At 50.7% G+C, this 21,280-nt stretch overlaps 5 protein-coding genes across 5 annotated transcripts; 3 read left to right on the forward strand and 2 right to left on the reverse strand.

Annotated features, from left to right (window-relative positions):
* Positions 1-685: 685 nt before the first annotated feature.
* ACET3X_002142 (uncharacterized protein) lies at positions 686-4,536 on the forward strand (the record flags this gene model as incomplete). The annotated part of the gene is made up of 5 exons (XM_069449110.1): positions 686-874; positions 972-1,721; positions 1,796-2,221; positions 2,862-4,112; positions 4,192-4,536. The coding sequence occupies 5 exons, from the start codon at positions 686-688 to the stop codon at positions 4,534-4,536; spliced, it is 2,961 nt and encodes a 986-aa protein (XP_069308689.1).
* A 1,209-nt stretch (positions 4,537-5,745) lies between these two features.
* Positions 5,746-6,462, forward strand: ACET3X_002143 (uncharacterized protein). The gene is made up of 3 exons (XM_069449121.1): positions 5,746-5,959; positions 6,017-6,091; positions 6,149-6,462. Exons 1-3 carry the CDS (start codon positions 5,903-5,905, stop codon positions 6,215-6,217), a joined length of 201 nt encoding a protein of 66 aa, XP_069308690.1. The 5' UTR covers positions 5,746-5,902; the 3' UTR covers positions 6,218-6,462.
* A 5,194-nt stretch (positions 6,463-11,656) lies between these two features.
* On the reverse strand, positions 11,657-12,073 carry ACET3X_002144 (uncharacterized protein; the record flags this gene model as incomplete). Its single annotated transcript, XM_069449132.1, has 2 exons — positions 11,657-11,778; positions 11,932-12,073. The coding sequence occupies 2 exons, from the start codon at positions 12,071-12,073 to the stop codon at positions 11,657-11,659; spliced, it is 264 nt and encodes an 87-aa protein (XP_069308691.1).
* Positions 12,074-14,673: 2,600 nt separating this feature from the next.
* On the reverse strand, positions 14,674-17,803 carry ACET3X_002145 (uncharacterized protein). Its single transcript, XM_069449143.1, has 4 exons — positions 17,627-17,803; positions 16,967-17,583; positions 15,067-16,904; positions 14,674-15,002 (listed from the first exon to the last, which is right to left on the reverse strand). The coding sequence occupies exons 1-3, from the start codon at positions 17,759-17,761 to the stop codon at positions 16,541-16,543; spliced, it is 1,116 nt and encodes a 371-aa protein (XP_069308692.1). The 5' UTR covers positions 17,762-17,803; the 3' UTR covers positions 14,674-15,002; positions 15,067-16,540.
* Positions 17,804-19,431: 1,628 nt separating this feature from the next.
* ACET3X_002146 (uncharacterized protein) lies at positions 19,432-20,831 on the forward strand (the record flags this gene model as incomplete). Its single annotated transcript, XM_069449155.1, has 3 exons — positions 19,432-19,727; positions 19,799-20,044; positions 20,093-20,831. The coding sequence occupies 3 exons, from the start codon at positions 19,432-19,434 to the stop codon at positions 20,829-20,831; spliced, it is 1,281 nt and encodes a 426-aa protein (XP_069308693.1).
* Between the last annotated feature and the right edge of the window lie 449 nt (positions 20,832-21,280).

The following is a 21,280-nucleotide window of genomic DNA, read 5'->3' on the forward strand; positions in this document are numbered from 1 at the left end:
GTTCGTGAGAGCAAGACCAATCGTTCTTCGTATCGCGGAAGGCGAACCATAATTGCTTTTTGTCTTGGTCCGCGCCCCGGATCTTCCACCCCCAGATGGATGCATCTCTTGAATTGCTTGTTCCGTCCACCCACGCCGATGACGCACTACATGAACATGATTCTTTTTTTTTTCTTTAGACCCCCATGCGCGGGGCAAAGAAGACCCTTTTGTTACGTCCATCAAGGGTCCATGCCAAAAGCATTGGCTTCGCCACAGACACGTTTCTCGGAACCGGGCATCTTGCATTTCCGAACACTCCGCTGACATAAGTCATCTTCTTTTACCCCTGGCGCTCAGAGTCTCGTGGCTGATCGACAGCCGGTAATCCCTGTATAGGATGTGCCAAGAGATTCCACTGGCTGTTCCACGCCCAATTTCCGACTCTGACTAGCAAAGCTGCGGCGAGCCTCGGGAGAGCTACCAACGTCTGGAAAGGAGAAGTCACGACATCCGCTTTCTTTCTTCTCTCTCTCTTCTTCATATGATCCCTTAGACTGCGCACGACCTTTTGTCTCTGCAGTGCCCTCTTCTGTCGTCACCTCATCGTTCCGAGCCAGCGTCGTCTGTGGAACTTTGCGGATCAGGGCTGCCGTCTTTCTTCTCGTCCCTCCTTCCACCTCGACAACACAGACGCATACTCGCAATGACGGAACCGTTCCCTCCGCTCAACGGCGCACTGCCACAACAACACACGGGCGCAAACGGCGCACGCCGGCGGAGAAGAAAGTCGAGTGCGCTCGGCGAAGACGTACCCGGCGATGTCGATGTCCCAGCGCTCGCGACACATCGGACGAGCACCCCGCCGCTGAATAGTCCGAGTAGTATGGATTCGGTACGTACCACACATAGCCGTAAACAGGCGAGGGAAATGTGTGCAAGCAAAAAGAACAACATCGTTACTAACACTCCGCTTTTTTTGCGTATCACAGAAATCAGACAAATCCTCCACCCGCCGCTCCAAACGCCGCTCCACCCGCCGTCTCCTCTCCAAAGCCAAACGCATGTGTATCCGCCACACCTGGCTCCTGCCCCTCGTCCTCGGCCTGACCATCATCGCGCTCTACGCAATCTACCCCTACGAATCCAACCCGCTCTCCGCATGCCTCTTCCTGTCCTACCCGCTCCCCCGCGACGACCCCCTGATCCCCGCACACGTCCGCGCCGACCCAGATTCGCCTATCCACTACGGCAAGGGCGGGCGTGACTTTGCGTTTGTAGGCTTCTATATCATTGTTCTGAGTTTTACGAGGGAGTTTTGCATGCAGAGACTTATTCGACCGATTGCGATTCGACTGGGAATCAGGAATAGGGATAAACAGTCCCGGTTCATGGAACAAGCCTACACAGCGCTATATTTCGCGCTCTATGGGCCCTTTGGTATATGGATTATGAGCCGCACGCCCGTGTGGTATTTTAATCCGATTGGCATGTACGAAGGGTTTCCGCACCGCACGCACGAGGCGGTTGTGAAAGCGTATTATTTGCTGCAGGCGAGTTACTGGGCGCAGCAGGCGATTGTGTTGCTGCTCATGTTGGAGAAGCCGCGGAAGGATTTTAAGGAGTTGGTCGCGCATCATGTGATTACTGTGAGCTTGATTTGGTTGTCGTATCGGTTTCATTTTACGTACATGGGGATTGCGGTGTATATTACGCATGATGTTAGTGATTTCTTTTTGGCGGTAAGTTGTCCCCTCCCCTTTTCTAACTCCCTGGGATATTGTGTGTGGGAGAGAAGTGCTAACTATGCGGACAGACATCCAAATGCCTAAACTACATCGATTCCCCCATCGTCGGACCTTACTTCTTCGTCTTCATGTGCGTCTGGGGATACACGCGGCACTACATCAACCTCAAAATCATCTGGTCCATCCTGACCACGTTCAAGACCGTCGGCCCCTTTGAGCTCAACTGGGAAACGCAGCAGTACAAGTGCTGGATCAGCCAGTACATTACGTTCGCCCTGCTGGCGTCGCTGCAGGCTGTCAATCTGTTCTGGTGGTTCTTCATCTGCAGGATCGCGTATCGGTTCGTCGTGTACAAGGATGCGGATGATGATCGCAGCGAGTATACGCCGACGGATGATGAGGTGGAGGAGAAGGAGAGGTTAATCAAGGAGGGGGGTGAGGCGGAGGACGAGTTTGGCGGGTTGGAAAAGGAGGTGCGCAAGGTGGAGGAGAAGGTAGAGAGTGTGCCGAGGACGCCGGTGAATGGGCAGGTGCAGGCGAGTGGGGCGGATAGTATTGGGTCGAGGGTGAAGCAACGGAAGGGTGGGAGGCAATGAGAGGGTATGGATGGGGAGTGATGACGATAGGGATGAAGATGGTGTCTAGGGCTGGGCAAATGGGGTTAGAGGTCGGGACTGTTGAGCGCTGAACAGTTGACCTGATTCACACGTGGCTTGATGGGGGACTGGATTGGGTTTTGTTTTCTCATGTGTAAAGGTATTCTCCGCGTCGTGTGTTTCATGCAGGGAGAGCTGATGATTGTATCAGGTAATAATACAACTTGTAATTGTCACAGCATTCGGATGTGGACCTGCCACGTATATATCAAGGACGAAATATGGAGATGTATTCTGGGCGACTTTTCTGCCGTACAGAAATTGGCTGTTACCGACGCATTGCTGACACTATACAGCCTTGGTAGCTGTGGCTGAGGTGATCTGCACGTAGCCGCATAGATCGACAGTGCATACACGCTTTGCGAGTGCGAGTACGAAAGTGCGAATCCGAGTCCACGACCAGCTCGTACCCGGCTCACCCCAACACGCGTCTCAGTCAGGATCCAGCCTCAAATATAAAGCCTGACACGTCTGACAGCCGCTCTACACAGGCCAACTCACAAACCTACCTCCCGGCACCATGGCCGGCGCATTCCAAACCCTCGTTGCGAAACTCGTCTCTCTCAACGTCTCCTCCCAACACGGACTCGCACTCCTTCTAGCCACCCTCCTCGTTTTGTATATCCTCAAATGTCTCGTCCTCATAATCTACAACCTCTACTTCCACCCGCTCTCCAAATACCCCGGCCCAAAACTATGGATCGCTTTCAGCTTCACACGAACCCTGCGCCACATGCGCGGCGATCTCGACGCCCAGATGGTCCTGCTCCACCAGCAGCACGGCGAAGTCGTACGCCACGGCGTCAACGAGTTATCTTTTATTCATCCCAGTGCGTGGAAGGATATTTACGGCCATGGACACGCCGAGTTGAGGAAATATTTCCCGCCAAACGCGGTGAATCCGAATCAGATCATTGCGGCGGATGCGCAGAATCATTTTCGTATGAGGCGCGCGATGTTGCCCGCGTTTTCGGAAAAGGCGTTGGCGGGGCAGGAGAGGATTGTTAGGGTGTATGTGGATTTGTTGATGCAGAGGTTGTCCGAGTCTGCGGCGGCGGATCATGGGGCAACGGTGGATATGGGGCGGTGGTATAACCTCACTACTTTCGATTTGATTGCCGATTTATGTTTTGGCAAATCGCTCGATGGGCTGGAGACGGGGCAATCGAATGCGTGGATCGAGAAGATTGATCAGATGCTAAAGATCATGCCGGTCATGGTCCTCGCGACCTCTTTTCCGCTGCTGATGAGCCTGTTTAACCAGGTGCTGGGCCGGAAGATGCAAAAGTCGAGGAAAGAGCATCAGGAGTATGCGGCGTCGTTGGCCATGAACCGTATCAAGGGCAAAGAGCAGGCTGATCGGGGAGACTTTATGGACTTTATTCTGCGCTCGCGCGGCGAGGAGCATGAGTTGACGGATGAGGAGCTGGTGCATAATGCGGATTTGCTCATGGTTGCTGGCTCGGAGACGACGGCTACGATATTGCTGGGTGTCACGTATTACCTTTTGAAGAACCCGGTCGCGTACAAGAAGGTTACGGAGGAGGTACGCGGGGCGTTTGACAAGGCCGAAGACATCAACTTCAAGGAAGTCAACGCGCGCTGCCCGTACATGTTGGCTTGTCTGACCGAGGCGATGCGCATCTTCCCCTCTATCCCCCTCGCATTACTGCGCATCACAAACGACGGTCCACCAACCCCTGTTGCGGGCCACTTGATCCCTCCCCAGGTAAATTCTTATCCATCCTACCTACCTACCTACCTACCTACCTACTTGGAGACAACGACCGTCACTAACAAAATCACAGACACGCGTCGGCGTCCACCAACTCGCCGCCTACCACTCGCCCCTCAACTTCCACGCCCCGCTCTCCTTCCACCTCGAGCGCTGGCTGCCCGACGAATACAACGACCCGGCCTCACCCTTCCACACCGACCGCCGCGACGTCCATAAACCGTTTTCCTACGGCCGGCGGGATTGCATTGGTAGGAACCTGGCGTTTCTGGAAATGAGGCTGATCATCGCGTTGCTGCTGTGGAATTTCGATCTGGAACTAGGAGATGGGATGGACGAGTGGGAGAAGCAGAGGGTGTTTGGATTGTGGGAGAAGCCGCCGCTGAGGGTGAGGGTGAGACAGAGAGAAAGGAAGTAGGACTTGGGGAATGGAAAGGGAGTGGCGGTCTGGTTTGGTGGATGGTTGGGTCTCGGTTTGTGTGTTGTCGTTTATGCTGGGGATAAAAGAGGCTTGTAGGTTTCAGGAGGTCTAATGCTGGTATTTCGCGACGCAGGGATATAGACACTATGGGGTTATATCAGGCCATTTCAGCGTCGGGCAGTAAACCTTGGTAATACTTCGGTGATCAGTGGCGTCCTTGGCGTATGGGTTGCTTACACCTGGTTCCTAGTATAGAAGTAAGCTGATGTGGTCAGAGGTTCGATGCGCACAGCGACTCGCAAAAATGCGGTGTATAGTCGAGCTCCTACCCAGGCCAGGCCTTGTGATCGAGGTCGAGAACTGCATAACTTGAGGGCACAGCTATACGTTGAATGAGCTCCGCCGGCAGCCGATTGGATCTGATGGCGGATAGCTACGCTTGTTGTCAGACTGTTCACTGCCATGCAAGACCTTCGCTAGGGGCTTATAGCCGACTATGCACACTCGTAGGTATCTTGCAAATGCGCAAAAGGCTTAAACTATGGCACCAGCTCTATACATTCGCACGACGTCGATGCAGTAAGGCGTCGAACTAATTGAACAAACAATGCACAGCCTGTTCTCGTCTAACTCTTCCACGGCTTAGTTGAAGTTGAAGTAAGAATCGGAGCACTAGTTATGCACGGCGAATTAAGAATCATGCGTGCTGCCACGCTGCGGGACTCGTATATCTTATCGTGCTAGCGCAAGGCTTCTTTCGCTTCTTGTAATCTTTCTTTGACCGCAGCTCTTACTTGCTCCGCGACATTAATTATTCCGCGGTGTTTTCGGATCGCAGCGGACATGGGAAAAGCAGGAGTGGCAGGTTTGAGAGACACAAAAACAAGCGGCCTGCAGAGCAGTAACAGTCTCTCCAAGGACTTCCATGAGTTTGAACGCCGGCTATCGGAAGCCTTGTATCACAGTAGAATCGGTGACATTGTGAAAGTAGTTTACTAGAGATAGTCCCTGCTGCTAGTGCCCGTGGTCGCAAAGAACTGCAGGGCTAGATCGCAGTCTCAACATTACTGATGGTGTGTTGTCGGCACTCGAAGCACAATTACTCCGTATGCTTCCGAAAGAGGCGAAAAAAGGGGTCCTTATGCTCGCTTGTCCCGTATTTTATAGTAGAGCCTGCATATTACTATCCGACGTAGGCCGGTAGTGCCAGCCTGTGCCACAACTCGTTTCCTGCACAATTACGGCAGTCAAGTCCAGGCCATCCTGGAGGATGTTGCTGCCGATATAAATCTGCCCACCAGCCAGGCCAGGGCGGTCAACAATCACTCACTCTCACAAATTCTTGAATCCGCCAACAAACAACATGAAGCTTCTAAGCCTGTTCGCCATACTCATATCCATCGCTTACGCAGAAGACGGGGCAGGTCTCCTTACGGACTAAACACCGTGAGACCCACTTACTAACAGCTATAAACAGTTCTGCTACATACCCGCCGAGGGCGGACCTGGAGAGTGTGTTCCGCACAAGGCAGTTCATAATCGACGGTGCTCGGTATGTCTCAGTCGACTGAAGAGGGATATAACTGCTAACACTAAGTCTTTGCGACAGGACGGTCCCTGCAAAGGGCAAATGAATGATTGTTGGGTTACTGGTTCCAACTCAGCGAGATGTTCCTAAGCTTGGGAATCAGATGGTCGAAGTTGCGATGACAATTGGCTAGGTCGTAACGAGCCGAGAAGATGAGACAAGATGTGAAGTCGATACTATCTGGATTAGAAGTGAAACACAACTTCTATTGTCAAGACTAGAGTGAGCTTATGCGGACACGTAATAGAAAGCATGAGACAGGAGTGAGAGCCTTGCGTATACCTAAGATTAATCACTGCTACATGAACTATCCCGTTGTGCACACATAATACGACGGCCTGTTAACAACAAAATGTATGCTGCTATGCTTGTGAGACTGTAACTGTTAGCAGGAACCTGATAGTGTAACAGCCACGAGATGTAATTTAGGATAATGGCAGACGAGCGAGAGATGATTAGTAGAGGCGACATTAAGGCCCGCAACGAATGAAGACCTTTTTTCTAGCATTTGCAAGTAAAAAGCGGGTATATCAGCTACAACAGGCTAGCTACAGTTAACATTATAACAGCCGCCCTAGTCTCTACCAGATCCTAACAGTAACATCTTTATTCCCAAATTCCTGCATAACATGGACGAAAGTGCATAAAGCTTAATAATTGTTGAAGTAGACTGTTCTGTTCCTCTTGTCAGTATCTGTATATTTTCTACGTCCTTATGTGACTTTCTATATCCTTGGAACGATGCTTACGAACACGATCCCTGAAGCAAAACCTAAGAATCATTGACATAAGAGACCAGAATGCCCAAAGGCAACTTTACACTCGCCCATCAACATTGAAGAACATCGAAAACGTCCCCTTTTCCTTAAACTCTGACCCTGACTATATTTCTAGGCAAGAGGGCTAGGAGGTACCGTCACCAGAACTAGAACAGGAAGCTTCGTCTCTAGGATCCAGAGTCAGAGGTCCTGGAGGGATACTGCGGGGAATAACCGTGCATAGCCCCACAATACCCCATGTCATTGAGCAACTCCGTATCCCAATCATTTCATTCGCAGTGACGGGCCGCACATTGCTAGGTTCGCACAGAGGGTAGCCAAAGACGAACATCATTCAGCTTATCGCTTGTTCATCGTTAGGCAACGTCTTGTTCGGATCCCCAAATTCGAGGCTGTTGTCAAGGCAAAGACCCACCAGATCAACGCGGTCATCTTTTCCGACCCAATAACTTGTTTTGAAGCCGACGATCACCCGTCAGCATTAAGTCAGCTCTCGCACATTGCGGAGAACATTAAAGGGATCGACCTCGACGGCAGGGATCTTGAGGCAAGTGCCGAGTTCAACGGCCGTCAAAGCATGCGGGGATACAATGTTCAGTGCACGGCCAACCAACCCAGGTTAAGCATCGACATTGCTGATAGTTTCGAGGAGAGAGAGGCTCAGAACAAGATAGCGATATAGGTGAAGCGACTGTAGACTTTTACTCACGCAAGTGCATTTGAATGCATGCTAACCGTTGCAGAGCTCTCAGCGACAGAACGCGTTCAGTTTGGGGGATGAAACAGTGCGATGCAAGGTATGCTGCCCAGGCAGAGAAAGACTTCCAGGAACTAGATAGAAAGCTTCCGAGTACAGGTCATCGCAAGCGCAATCCTAACCAGCAGAAGCAAGACATACAGCATGCACGTCACTCCTCTGACCTCATCTATGCTGAAATTAGTACTTCACGTAGCGCAGATGTAATGGTAACTTTGCCGATTGTAGGCGCTGATCCACACTCAACACTGTGACCAAGTGACACGTCTGAGACGCCATATCCGGTCCGACACAAGATGTGCCGTATATGCTGCCGTGGGAGTATGCGGCATGTCACAATTTAACGTTGTCGACTCTTTGAACGCGCCATCAAGCTTGTGTCGTGCATTATGTCCGTCCGGGGGAACAGGCGCTGCGCACTGGCGACGTTCGACATATAGACAGGGTTTGTCTTCGCGCAAAGCCCCATCAGTAGGGCAAAGCTACCATGACCTTACACTGCACTGACTAGCCGGCGTCCAAAACACTGAGCACGGCTGTTCTTCTGCCTGACAGCCTCACAATACGATTCATGCCCAGGTACCTGTCCGATCGCGGAAAAAGCCGTATAATGTCCTCTTCTCCGTCGTAATATATGCTCAAGCGCAGAGTCCCTGGGCTCGTCTTCTTGAGTCATAAGTGCAAGGACTGATTGCGATGCAAGAACTCCAGATGAGAGTGAGAATGAACGAGGTCAGTATCAGTTACGAAGAAGGCGAGCAAGCAGTCATGAGGTCAAAACAAGCATTAATATATCAAGTCTAGAAATCTCGAATTGGATCCCCCATGGCGCTCGGAGCAGCACGACTCTCAGGGAGATCCGATACTCGGCCAAGCTATCCAACAACTAAAATTGCATTCGCAATTGCAATACCGAGCGATCATGTTGAGATAATCACCCTTTCTGCCCTTTGACTGCTCCCATCGTTGAACATTTTGGGACACAATAACATGCTCATCGCACTGCATGAACCGTTAGTAAATTCCAACCTCGTGTCCTTCATATCAAGCACAGGACTCCAGACTTACCAGGAAGTTGCCACTTCTAGCAGGACGTGCCGGCGCCATCGTAGTCGCAGCAGTCCGCATCAATGCAAGTGGACAGGACCTTTTCAGAGCAGTGCGTTCGCGACGCACAGTATTCGTTTTGAGTCAGGAGCTATCTTCCGCGGTTGTGCGAAGCACAAGCGGCATGGTTTTTGTAACAGCATCTGGCAGGGTCGCAATCCTAAGTGCCTGTTAGTACTTTCTTCGGGGCTCAAAGAAGATGGAAGTGGGATTTCACTCACGGCCATGGCCATGGCGGCGAAGAGGCTGGCGATGACGATGAAGACCTTCATGTTGGATGGGTTGGTGGAAATTGGAAGTGGTAGTGAGTAGTTGAGTTGTTGAGGTGATGAGCAGTGAAGAATGATAGTAAAAGCAGAGTGCAAAGCCCTCTTATATACACCTGTGAGAGATCAACAGCTTAGCTCTGGACTCTTGAGTTAGTCGTATTCGATGTTATACTACATGGTCAAAGATCATAATCTGCAAGGAGAAAGATCATGTGTTGGCATTTTGATAGCCCATGACTCCCGTATGGTCGAACTCCGGTTGCATCAAGGCCCCATTACGGGTGTTTGTCGCTGTCTCTAGCAGGCCATGTAGAGAGATCAGCGTAAACCGTTAAGGTCGTGTACACCGCTATGCTACGGCTTCTCTATGGATTATCCAGAGCTCTCTTTGCGCCGACCGAAATGCCCGACACGGACTGATATCCCTTCACTTGCGAAGTTTTTCATGTTGCATAGACTATCACCAGCCTGAAGACAGGTATAAGAAGGTGTCTGTTCCCTTCTCTCTAAGATGCATCAGAGCACTTCTCCTTCACTTCGGAATCGCAAACCATTCACCAACACAACACTCCTGTCGTCGACAAGTCCTTCAATATGAAATTCGTCTTCATCATCATCGCAAGCATTGCTGCCACCGTTATGGCAGAGGTAAGAATTCTTGATTCCCCATTATAACGTAGTGATAGTACTAACACGAACGGTGACAGTGCGACCCAGCAGACTGCTGCTACAAGAGCGAGAGAACCTGCGAGAAACATGGGCGCGGCGCGTTTTACTGTAGTCAAATGAATCCCTGCAGTGAAAACGTTTTGTCGACCTGCACTGCAGACTGCTGCGGCACTCAGAGGGGAGTCAACTACGGCGCTGGAGTTGGCTGCTAGATTAGCGGAGCTGGCAGACAGACTTGTCAACAATCAAGCTAGCTTAATTGCTATCAAGCTAGTGCATTAAGCTAGCTATTTAATTATACTAAGCTAGAGTAGAGGTATAAAATAATTAAGCTAAGCTAGCTTATAGTAGCTTAATTATTTAGCTTAATAAGCTTAATAGAATTAAGAAGGTTAGATAAAGTAAGATTACGTAGAGATAAGACACGTAATCTTAAACCCTTTTCCTCCTTCTTTTCCTTCTCTTTTAGGATATGCTTTAGCTATTAAGCTAATTAAGCTTATTAATTTTAACCTATTAAGCTAATTAAGCTAAGCTAGGGTACCCAGCTTGCTTGGCTTGATTGTTGACAAGTCTGCTGGCAGAGGTATGTCAAAAAGCATTCTTTCTTTGAACCGATCTTGGAAGATGCAACGCCTAGTCTCTCATGCTTTCCTATGCTAACAATGTTCTGTAGGCTCAACCGGGGCCCCTCTTTCATCCTTTGTGTCGCAGTTTTACCGGTGATGCTGTCCCAAAGAGAGAACGTGACTAGGAACAGTGCTACTCGACATCCCCTGTATAGACTGAGCTTGAATACTTAAGATACCTAATATAAATATTCACTCTCTCCTGATTACGCCTTCCTGATGCCCACACATGACCGTGTGATGTCTAGAGGTCGCTGATCTAGCTGTTCAACAGATAGAATGAACCTGTGCATACTCTTACTCACGTCAAATACAGTCACAGTGGTACCCTGGCTAGTGTGTCGTTCGTGTTTCTGTGCTTCCCCTGTAGGATCGTAATGTCCTCTCACCGCCATATTTCATGCGTTACTAGCTGCAATTTTTACCCCCTCAAGGTGCTTACCACTCTAAGGGTAATTACTACGGTGTGTCTATCGGAGTTGCAACGAACATATCTGCGTATACCGTTGTGGTACGTTCTCAGTGCCTCAGACTTTTTCGTTTGTTGTTAGTTCTAATGCGTGGGAGATTTGGTTCACTTACATTGTACACCAGAAATCATCCGACGATACAAGTCTTCTCGAAAATCTGCAAACACTAAAGCAAGGCGTTTGGGAAACGCACCTCTACCGCGACAAAAAGAACAGTGAATCTCAACAATGTTGTGCCTGCGTCCTGTTTACCGATCCAATCGAAGCTTGCTTTCAGAAGGGGGAATATTATCCCACTTTTTGAATGGCGGTGTATCATCAGGATAAGATACGCGACTACTTCCCGATACACAACAACAACAAGCAGTATAAGACCTAGAAACATCCTCGAGTGGTTGCAGAGTGCGACACAACAAGATCAAGAACACGTCAATGTCAACCAGAAGCTTGAAGCCGAAAAAAGCGCATTGAAGCGGAGATTGAAACGCCATCAACCCATTATCCAAAGAGCGCATGTCCATACCCATCCCTTGGCCTCAGCCATCCCAAACCCAAAGCACACATGATCCCATGCAAGTGCCTTACCAATACCCTGTTCCAACCCAAACAAAAAGAAGAAATCAAACAAGATCTATATGCCGCAAACCGCGGACCGAACACGCATACACAATGCTATGCTACACAGTCTATAACTCTATGCCAAGTGTCAAATACCCAAACAGCATCGCATGTACAGACAAGTATAGAGCCAGTCATCGCAGTATGCATCGCTCGACGAAAACCGGTATCGGCGGACGGGCGGGCGCGGGGGTATCGAACCGTTCGCCGAACCGCGAAAAGGAGAAAGATCTAGACGATGAGAAGCTTCTCAACGTTCTCGCCCGCGCTGCGCTCGCTCATACGGTTCCACAGCGCATACGTAAGAACACCGGTCGCAGCCCACATAACCGGTACAGCGGCTTCGGCGCCAGCTAACAAAATATCAGCACGTGTCCTCTTCATGTATGCGCGCATATTTGCTTTGTTCGTGACGTGGGTAGGTACGTGCATGCGTGCGCAAGCCCTCGTAAAGAAATGGGTCATGTGGAGTGTGGGGAAGGAAGAAAAGAAATGGAGTGACGTACTGGGTCGCTCGGCTTGTGCGGCCATCTCCATGACGCGTGCTGCGCTGCTTGTTGAGCTGGATGAGTTTGCGCGGATGCTGGCGGGTGTGAACGCGATGCGCTTGCCGGCGAAGGCGGCGCGGGTGGCGATGCGGGAGAACATGTTTTGTGGATTTGTGTTGTTTTGGCGGTATGTGTGTGTATTCCAAAGAGTGCGAGTCTCGAGGCGAAACGCAAGTTTATGTAGCGACAAGTGGCGGTACGATTGTGTCGGTGCGTGAAGAATCGACACGTATGTTTAAACGACTGTTGACAATCAACGAAGAGCGTCTCTTGAATGAGAGTGCTGAGCGCGAGGTATGTGCGTGAGAGAATGCGGGGAAGAGAGTCAGAAAACAGACACGGACGCTGTTTATATATAACGAAAGTGGGCCAGCGGGAAAAGGTGTTGTTGTGGGTCTCCGCCCTGAGTCGAGGGCGAAAAAGGGAAAAAGAAGAAAGGAGGCGTCGCCAGCAGAAATTTCAGGGGCGGTGAGCGATCCGTGCAGGGGTCGGCTTGGTCGAGATAGGCTTGGCGAGGTACTTGTCAGTGGGTACCTGTCAAAAATAGCAAAACCTGGAGTCTGGGGTAACGTGTCACTGTTTGTGATCTGCGATGACGATGCAGAAAAACTCTAGCCGTGCCTTTTGTCTGTCGTGTCGTAGTTGGAAGCCAGATCGATTGTGTGTGCTGAGATGATGATGACCGGCAATGAGGCTCTCCGAGATCCGTCCGGCTCGACCTCGCTCGCATCGGGCCACCAAGACCCTGGCTGGGAGATCGGCACATCCCCGGCCTTCTAGACTAATCTACCGAGAATCATCCTCCTCGCCACGTCCAGCCTCAACAACATTCCAGCAATGAGCTCTAGGTTCGGTTGCTCAAGCACTCTTCCATAGAAAATCTTCCACTGTTCTCCCTTTGCATACCTCTGCCATCACGTCTCGCATAATGACCACTGGTGTCATACTACGCACTACAGCCTTCATCTGCTTACGGTCTTTGTCGCGCATTTTCCGCTTTCTAATGGACTCAACATCCCAACGAGAATCAACAATCCGCATTGTTATGCAAAGAAAATAATTGGCCCACTCGATGCTGACTTCTTCGATTTCGAGGGGGACTAATTTGATCCCTGGTGGCCACGCTGCTGTGCCGAGTGCCTTGAAGCGAGTCACGATTCCCAGCAGTATGTCCATACAAAAACCAAGGACGGCAAAGCAATTGACCCGGCCTAAGGAGAATTCACCTTCGTACTCGGGTCGGACAACATCCCGTGCGCGACGGATGAGCTCTGATGGCAGGCAGCCGCGTGAGCTCCTTGCTTGTCGCTTCGTTCTCTGATCTCTTTGTTGCACTTCGGTATCGCTGTTGAGCCGATCCAGGAATTCCGGTGTGAACTGATAGAGTTTGTAGAAACTCTCGAACGCTGCAAAAGACATCTTTGATAGGGAAAATCTTGCGTTTTTGTGAAGGCCGCGACCGATTGTCTTTGGTCTTTCTCGGCCGAGAATGCAAATGCCAGCTTCTTGAGCTCTGTAGATCTTCGCTTCACCACAAAATAGCTCAAACATGTTTGCGAAGCTTCTTCGTGGTTCGTGATTGCACACGAAGACTTGGGACTTGAAAAGAGTCTTCAAATGCTCCAGTATCGGAATCTCCGCACGTTGAGCGCCGATTTGCTACAACATGTTATACAAATGTATGAAAGCTCCGAAGCAGTCCTGGTCATTCAGTACCTCGAGCCCAACGAAGAGTGAAAAGTCGGACATGGCGGACGTTTGGTTTCCCGCAACCCACGGAGATTGAGAGTAGAGATCGAAGGTCCTTTCGGACACAAAAGTCTCAAGCTTTAACAAGAGTCTTTCCAGGAGCACTAGGGATGTCTCTGTGAGGCCAACTTCAGGCCGTCCCTGTTCAAGATCCTTGATCGCGCCAATTGCCTCGTTGGCGCGGCTCAGAACGATGATCCGACAATTGCGTGGGGGTTCCTCTGTCTTCTCGAACTCGTGGAGGAAGCTACGACCGCTTTCCACAAGCATATGCGCTGCTGCAAGGGTTAGCACGTCTAAATAATTCTTCTTAACATCATACAGAAGAAGCATAGCCTCGGGACGCTATATATGAAAAGATTCAAAAAAACAATATATGCTTTTAGAATTCATCCGACGAAAATAGTAGTTCACATCCTTCGTAGGGTGGTTGCCGAGAAATGCTCTTGATCATGGATGCGAGCAGGAGTACATCGCGGCCGTGACGGTCCTCGCAAATGACTGCCATCTCTTTGGGATGGTCCCCAGACGGCCATTCAGTGTCATCGCTAGCGGGAATCTCCGTCGGATGGCAAGATACCCAGTCTACGACAGATTGCGCAAAGCGTTTCTTAGCCGCGCGCTCTTCGGAAGCGCTCCGGAAAAAGCTCTCGAACCGGCGAGGTCTTTCCTTGGGAAGATCTGGAAGCTGTTGTGTTTTTAAAGAAGGTATCCAGAAGATCCCATGGCCAAACTATGCCGAATCCATGTGTCAACTCGGTGAACGATGAGGCAGTGGCAATTTTGCTAAACTCGATCGTTTCTAGTTCGTCTGGAGTGACTCCAGGTCGTACAGTACCGGATGTTCCAGGAGGACACAACGAAAATCTTGATAGGTCGACACTGTTACTGCCTTCCTGATTTAATTTTATGATGAGATTCTGTGCCATGTTCGTCAACCACCCCGCAGCCTCCAGGGTCGTGTCTCCAGCTGCGAAGGATGCCCAGATCGTCCTGATGGTCTCAATGATAGCTTGCAGTTCATCAATGTATACTTCTAGCGCAATGGAGGTTCCAATGCAGTCTTCTTTGATGGCGGAAGGTTTGGCGTCGGTTACAGTTGCGTCCTCTTGCCAAAATTCGAATGCGGAATGGTCAAACTCCTCCTCCAGTTCGATCAATCCTGCGAGAACCTCAAAGCTATTTGTACAGCTCTTGATTGATGGTTTGGCCGATTCGTCCGGTATCTTCTTGGCATTCTTCGGGCTCTGTTTCAGCTTCGGAAAGAGTAACCTGTATGCCTGTGGAGATGAAAATCCGACGTCAGCGTATGTCTCCTATGCATTTGGTACAACCACAACGTACCTCAGCAAGTGTCTCGTTGAAGACTTTGTGGCTTTCCGTCGAATCCTGAATACTTGGCGACGATGATGATAGTGACTCGTAGTGCTTGGTTAGCCTGCTGCGGTTCACGATGACCATCTTGAAAGCAGTCTCAACATCCTTCGGTGGCCTGGGTCCCGTGCTTGCGGCCTTTCGAGCGCGATCCGCGATCTGGCGTACAGTCAACTCGTACAATGCTGACTTCCCATCATTATTGGCGTCGCCAGCTGTCTTATCAAATGATACGAGCCAGTTGATGACAGTCGATGTCTCTCGTTTGTACGTTCGATAACTGCTAAATAGGGTTGGAGGGAGCGGTCTCGGCGTATCTGTGGAGGAAGACATGGCCTCCTTGAGGCGGCGTTGGAAGAATTTTGAGCTGGCGACGGTGCGAAAATCGATGTGCTCGCACAAGAGGAGCGTGCTGCCTTTCTCAGACCTGGTTTTGTAGCGATGGAAAGAGCACGGATTTCCAGAGATAATTTCCTGCGATAAAACCAAAGACACCTTTATAGACGACAGTGTTCGCAGAACTGGGAACGTATTCTTGTAACGGTATGAGCTGCTCGCTACTTTCAAAACTTAACAAGGCAGCAAGCTTTGAATCCATGGTACAGTAAAGTTGCTGCCTGGTTCACCACAAGCTTCAGCCTGGTTGAACTCCATCCAGCTGGCTGTCGACTAAAACGCATCATTCGCTGTTGTTTGGGCGACTGTAAGATTGCGCATCTGAAGCCGTAGTCACCACACGCCGGCGACAACCATATAGGAATCGCTGATGAAGCAAGCAGCAAATTCCGGTAAGACCTGCGCTGGACGAGAGTCGACTACTCGTCCTGAGGACTGGTGGCTGTCAAGAAAACACTAAGCGAGAATGACGATACTCTGGGTCGCTAATGCTCGAAGCGATCATCGTCCGTGGGGAAGCGATCAAGAATGCCTTGATGCACGATCGCCAACATGGTTCTTATGATCAGTGTACCCGTAACAAATAGCTGTGAGGGTTTTCATTTGAGGGTCCGCTTCGGCATAGATATTCATTGGATTGCGAAACGTCCAGGTGACTTGCTGGTGGATGCAACCAGATCAGCTTCGAACAATCATCGCCAATGTGCATGATTGATCCATGACTTCCTCCGAAGAGTGGAGCGTGACGACGGTAACATGAGGGTACGATGTGATCGCATAGGTCTAGATGGAGAGAAAGAAAAGGCTATCGCAGCTAGATTAGTCAGATCGCGGTGGTGTTTGGACTGATGGAGAAGCCAGAGGACGCGAAGCGATTAATTCTTAGTGGCACGGTGGAGTGGGGCAGCCCGGGATTACCGAAACAGACCTAGCGTGGCAAGAGCCACCTCATGACATCATAGCCTCGCTCCATCAGCCCTCAGCACCATGCTTCCTCGCTACTCAGTGTTGCTATTTGCAGAGTCCTGTATCGGAAGAGTGGACACACTCAATGCTTTCGAAGCCAACTGACGACTCTCTCCGCAATCTCCAAGCTGTTCTTCTCCATGAAGAACATGTGCCCGTTGCCGTGTATTCCTGCTTCGCCCAACTCGAGATGCTCCACCCCTACACCCGCCTGTCTCAAATAGTCCACGGTACAATGGTCGTACATGGCGTGATAGCTCGCCTCCGAAGTCACCGTCAGCACCGGTATCTGCCCTAGGTTAACCAACTGCTTCGCCGGTTCGTCTTGCATGATACACTCGCTATGATTTGCATCCTTCGCTGGAAGAACGACAGTCTGGATGTACGACGCATTGGGCCCTGCAGGCGGTTCATACGCGACTTCCAGCTCTGTAATACCATACGGCCTGGATGCGGGGAAAGGAAGTCAGCATGTCTCATATTTAGTCTGCACGGGTGTATCACTGACCGTGCAGCACCTGTGGCAAAGATACGGCCGATGAAAGGTGGACCAGCAGGTTCGAGCGCGACGATACTCTTCACAAGCTGCGGTCGCAAGTCTCCAACACGCCATCCATAAGCACCAGCCTGGCTATGCGCAATGACATGGGCTGGACCAATCTTGTCGAGAAGTGCAGTATACGCCTTCGCATTTTCGGCTTCGGAGATGATGTTGTCGGCTTGGTATTGGACCTGAGCTGCGTAGAAGGCGTCGAAGATGGGGTCGCCAACTTTCCCCGTGCCTGGCCATTGGGTGTGCAGCTTTGATTGGGGCCAGATGTCGTGCGACGAGGGTGAGGTGAAGAGTCGTTCGATCAGGGCTGTGCTGGAGCTTGCCATTGTGCCGGTAGTGGTCAGCCACGGGGAGCGTCCGCGCGATGGCTGATCGCTGAGGTAAACGGTGTAGCCGCACGACAGAAAGAAAGAAGCCCAGCCTTTACGCCCGTCTGGTGTTTCGAGGAAATTTGTCCCAGTCTGACCCGTTCCATGCATGAAGACGAGAGGATATTCTTGGGTTGGATTTGGTGGAGTGAGCTTTTCGACGTAGATTTGGTTCAACATGTATTGCGCGGTCGTATTTTCGACCTTCAAGCTCAGTAAGATTCTACCGGGGAATTGTACGGCTTACCACGACATCCTTGTACTCTCCGCCAACGTAGAAGAACTCTCGTTGTGGTGATGCTGGATCCCTGGATGGACCTGCCGAAGTGCCACCGCACAGTAATCGCGCGAACAACAACGCCAAAACCTTGAGCGAAAACATCTTCGACCTTTGGAAAGTTACTGTTCCGGGTCTGGTATACGCGATTACGATGGAGCAGGAAGTTTGTTGAGCAGATGGAGTGATGTGTGAGTTAGAGTGTGGCGGGCTTGGCGGCTGACATGCACCTTCCACAACAGACATGGGCGTACCAATCATTTGGGTTTGCTTTCGCCAGTCAGAACCATGCGAATATCGCTGTCCATCCAGAGGTAGCGACGCGAATGTGCGCGATACGCTCTGACTCACCCACGTACATACCACCTACTCAAGATTGCGCAAGAGTCTTGCAACTCGACGTTTGCAGGATACCGTCACGCAGGAAGGATGCGACCTCCATCCACCTCCGCCACATAGTTGACAAAGTCTAAGCAGCTCAAGCCAGCCGCTCACGCCGTTGTGAGAACGCGAAATCTAGCTCTCAGTCTCGACTACTCATATCTCGTCAAGTCTAGATGTCGGCAACGGCACTGGAGAAGCCGCTCCAGGGCAGACCAGAACTCGTCGCAAATGTCGGTTATAGAGGTCCTTTCCTGCAACCATGTGCTGAGATATGCAATAGCATGTATAGAGACGATGAAAATCAGTTGGCTCTATCATTCAAGGCTCCAGACAGGTACCAAGATACCTAGAGCGCGGCCGTTTTGTTGTGTCTGATCCATGCTGTCGACGCGCGAGTTGGGCTGTGGGCATCGAGCTTTTTAAAATCGGCCTTGACCGATTGCGCTGGCTCAAAACTGACACCTGTCGTCACATTGTAACCGACTGGCCAGGTAACATCGGACAGCTCCCTTTCTGGTGCAGTCGGGGACAAAGGGCGCACCAGTCGTTCCGACTACGTGCAGGCGGAGGAGTAGCGCTCCGGGGAGCTCTGGGCGACTGCAAGGGTACGATAAGAGGAGAGTATTCGCACAGGTATCTGTCTGGGATTTGCGTGGACAAGAGTGCTGCGGAAGTCGTCAGCTCGTCTTAAAAGACGGGCGCACTGAGAAAGGGGGCAGCTCTGGAAAGAGTCGGGTCATACGTTTCCTTCATCCGACACGGACAAAACAGCCCCCATGACCCACATGCGGTCCGCCTTTTCGGAGCCATGAGACGCGGTTGCGGCAAAAAACCCAATGGCCTCGGTCGCTTGCCGATGGATTTCATTGGACAATGGATCTTTTGGCTTCTTTCGGGGAAAACCCCACGGCGCACACAGCACACTAACGTCGAGATATTCCGCACTAGCATCGAGACGTTCCACGTAAAAAACAAGATATTGCACGCGAACGTGAGAAAATGGACCAGCAGTATTGGCAGCGTGAGCCCTTGGGCTCCATAAGTCTTGACAGTTGTGACAACATATCTTGGGCAATGATGTTCTTCACGCACGAACAATCCGCATTCGGCATGTCGCGCATCCGATAAACACAGTTCGGCGCTGAGCAACACTCAGATGTGCAGAGATCAACGTATCCACCTTGTTCGGTTGGAATCTGTCTCGATCATCCGGACCCTGAAGCTCAGTATTTAGATCAATCTCCACCGTCACGATCACGGCCCACTATCGGACAAGCTGATTTCAAGGTTTCGTACAAGACTCTTTCCACGTATATATAGTTTGTAGCAAACGCTGAGTGGAAGCAGGAAGACACATCTTATTTTTCATCTCTACACAACACTCCTATCCAATGTCTAACACACCTTTCAAAGTCATCGTGGTTGGCGGTGGACCTGCTGGACTAACGGCTGCCCATGCACTCCATTTGGCCAATATTGACTTCGTTGTCCTGGAACGTAACGACGATGTTGCTGTCGATGTCGGTGCCAGTCTTGTACTTGGGCCTCAGAGCATGCGCTTCATGCAACAACTAGGCCTGCTCGACAAGTTGCTTTCCATTGGGCAGAAAATGATGAAGAACAAGTCGTTTACGAGAGAAGGCACGAAGTTCAACGACGGTACTTCCATCCAGCTGATTCGAGAAAAGTAGGTCAACCCTTTTCCTAGCCTGATGAACTGGCACGATGTGGTTGAACCCTAGCTGACTTATCAATCAGTTTTGGCATGGAACTTATTGCATTCCACCGAGCCGAGCTTGTACGAGCTCTTCTAGACGGACTGCCAGAAAGCGCAAGACAGAAATACCACCTTAGTCAGAAGGTCGTCGACATTACAACTAGCGAGACCGGCGTGACCGTCACTTGCGAAAACGGAAAGACATACTCCGGCTCCATGGTAATTGGTGCCGATGGCGTGCACAGTCAAACACGCAAGATCATGCACAGGCTCTCAGCCGAGAGCAAGTATGCAGCTAGCAGAAATCCAGAACCGCCATTTTCATCCAATTACAGATGCCTGTGGTCAAACTTCCCGCGACCATGCGCTGCTGGGCAGGGTACCGACACGCAGAGCAAAGATCGCTCTGTCATGTTCCTTACCGGCCGTGACCGTGGTTGGATTTTCTTGTACGAGAAGCTTCCAGAGCCAACGCAAGAGTCCCCTCGATACACAAAGGCAGACAGGGACGAATTTGCAGCGAGCTTTGCAGATTGGCCCGTCAATGAGGACTTCACGGTCAAGGATGTTCACAACAGCGAGACGGCAGGCATGTCAAACTTAGAAGAGGGCATACTCGAGCACTGGAGCCTAGAAAGGATCGTGCTTGCCGGCGATTCATGCCACAAGTTCACGCCGAATGCCGGTCTCGGTTTCACAAACGGCATTCAAGATATTGCGTTGCTCTGCAACTTGTTGCATGATGCAGTGAGTTCGAGTGGGGGCTCAAACATGAGCGAAGATGCACTCCAGCGACTCTTTCTAGAGTACCAGACTACGCGAAAGGAGGAGCTCGCATTTGAGTGGGGAGTATCATCGGCAACGACTCGGGGCCATGCTTGGGCTAACCCGATTTACTGGTTCTTCTATCGATTTTTGATGCCGACGTACTTTTTTCAATGGCTCATGCAAACATATCTTGTTGGTCCGAAGATGAGCCAAAGCAGGGTTCTCAATTATGCCTTTGGCGAAGACCGTATCAAGGGTCGCATTCCATGGGCGAACCCAATCCTTGCCAAAGGGAAGGAGCTTTAGGCGTACTGGGAGTGTTTTCATAGACTCACAGTTATAGAAGGTTATTTGGGTTGGCGTTTCACGGTAGTTACTCATGGTATATACAACCTTGGTTAAACTTTTGCAGCTCAGTACAACAGTGGCTTGAAATGTTGAAGTCCATCTATTTAACCATGGTATGGCAGTGACCCATGAGTCCATGACCGACAGCGAGCCACTCACAACTTCAAAACCCCATGTACTCTCTACCTAAAAGGGGCTCTAACAAAGAGACGTACCCCGCCTCAAAGAAGTGGAAGGTTGATGTACGAGGCTAGTGTTTGCCATAGATGCGGTTCGTACATCCGGCCAAGTCCTACTACTCCATGTATCCTTGAACAAAAGCCCCTGCAGTCGCTATCGCTGAGCTCGAAGGCGCGGTAGATCGCCACGTCAGCATCGCGCTCCTCTCTGTCCGACTTGCCGAAGGT

The sequence above is a fragment of the Alternaria dauci genome, chromosome 2, assembly GCF_042100115.1.
Source record: "Alternaria dauci strain A2016 chromosome 2, whole genome shotgun sequence".
Lineage (NCBI taxonomy): Eukaryota > Fungi > Ascomycota > Dothideomycetes > Pleosporales > Pleosporaceae > Alternaria > Alternaria dauci.

What these genes read in the sequence shown, in the direction of transcription:
- ACET3X_002143 (XM_069449121.1), top strand. Translation starts at nt 5,903, where the DNA reads ATGAAGCTTCTAAGCCTGTTCGCCATACTCATATCCATCGCTTACGCA. An exon ending in TCGCTTACGCAGAAGACGGG is followed by an intron (nt 5,960 to 6,016) that starts GCAGGTCTCCTT and finishes AGCTATAAACAG; the next exon opens with TTCTGCTACATACCCGCCGA. An exon ending in TTCATAATCGACGGTGCTCG is followed by an intron (nt 6,092 to 6,148) that starts GTATGTCTCAGT and finishes TCTTTGCGACAG; the next exon opens with GACGGTCCCTGCAAAGGGCA.
- ACET3X_002145 (XM_069449143.1), bottom strand. Translation starts at nt 17,761, where the DNA reads ATGTTTTCGCTCAAGGTTTTGGCGTTGTTGTTCGCGCGATTACTGTGC. An exon ending in GAGAGTACAAGGATGTCGTG is followed by an intron (nt 17,584 to 17,626) that starts GTAAGCCGTACA and finishes CTGAGCTTGAAG; the next exon opens with GTCGAAAATACGACCGCGCA. An exon ending in TTTGCCACAGGTGCTGCACG is followed by an intron (nt 16,905 to 16,966) that starts GTCAGTGATACA and finishes CCCCGCATCCAG; the next exon opens with GCCGTATGGTATTACAGAGC.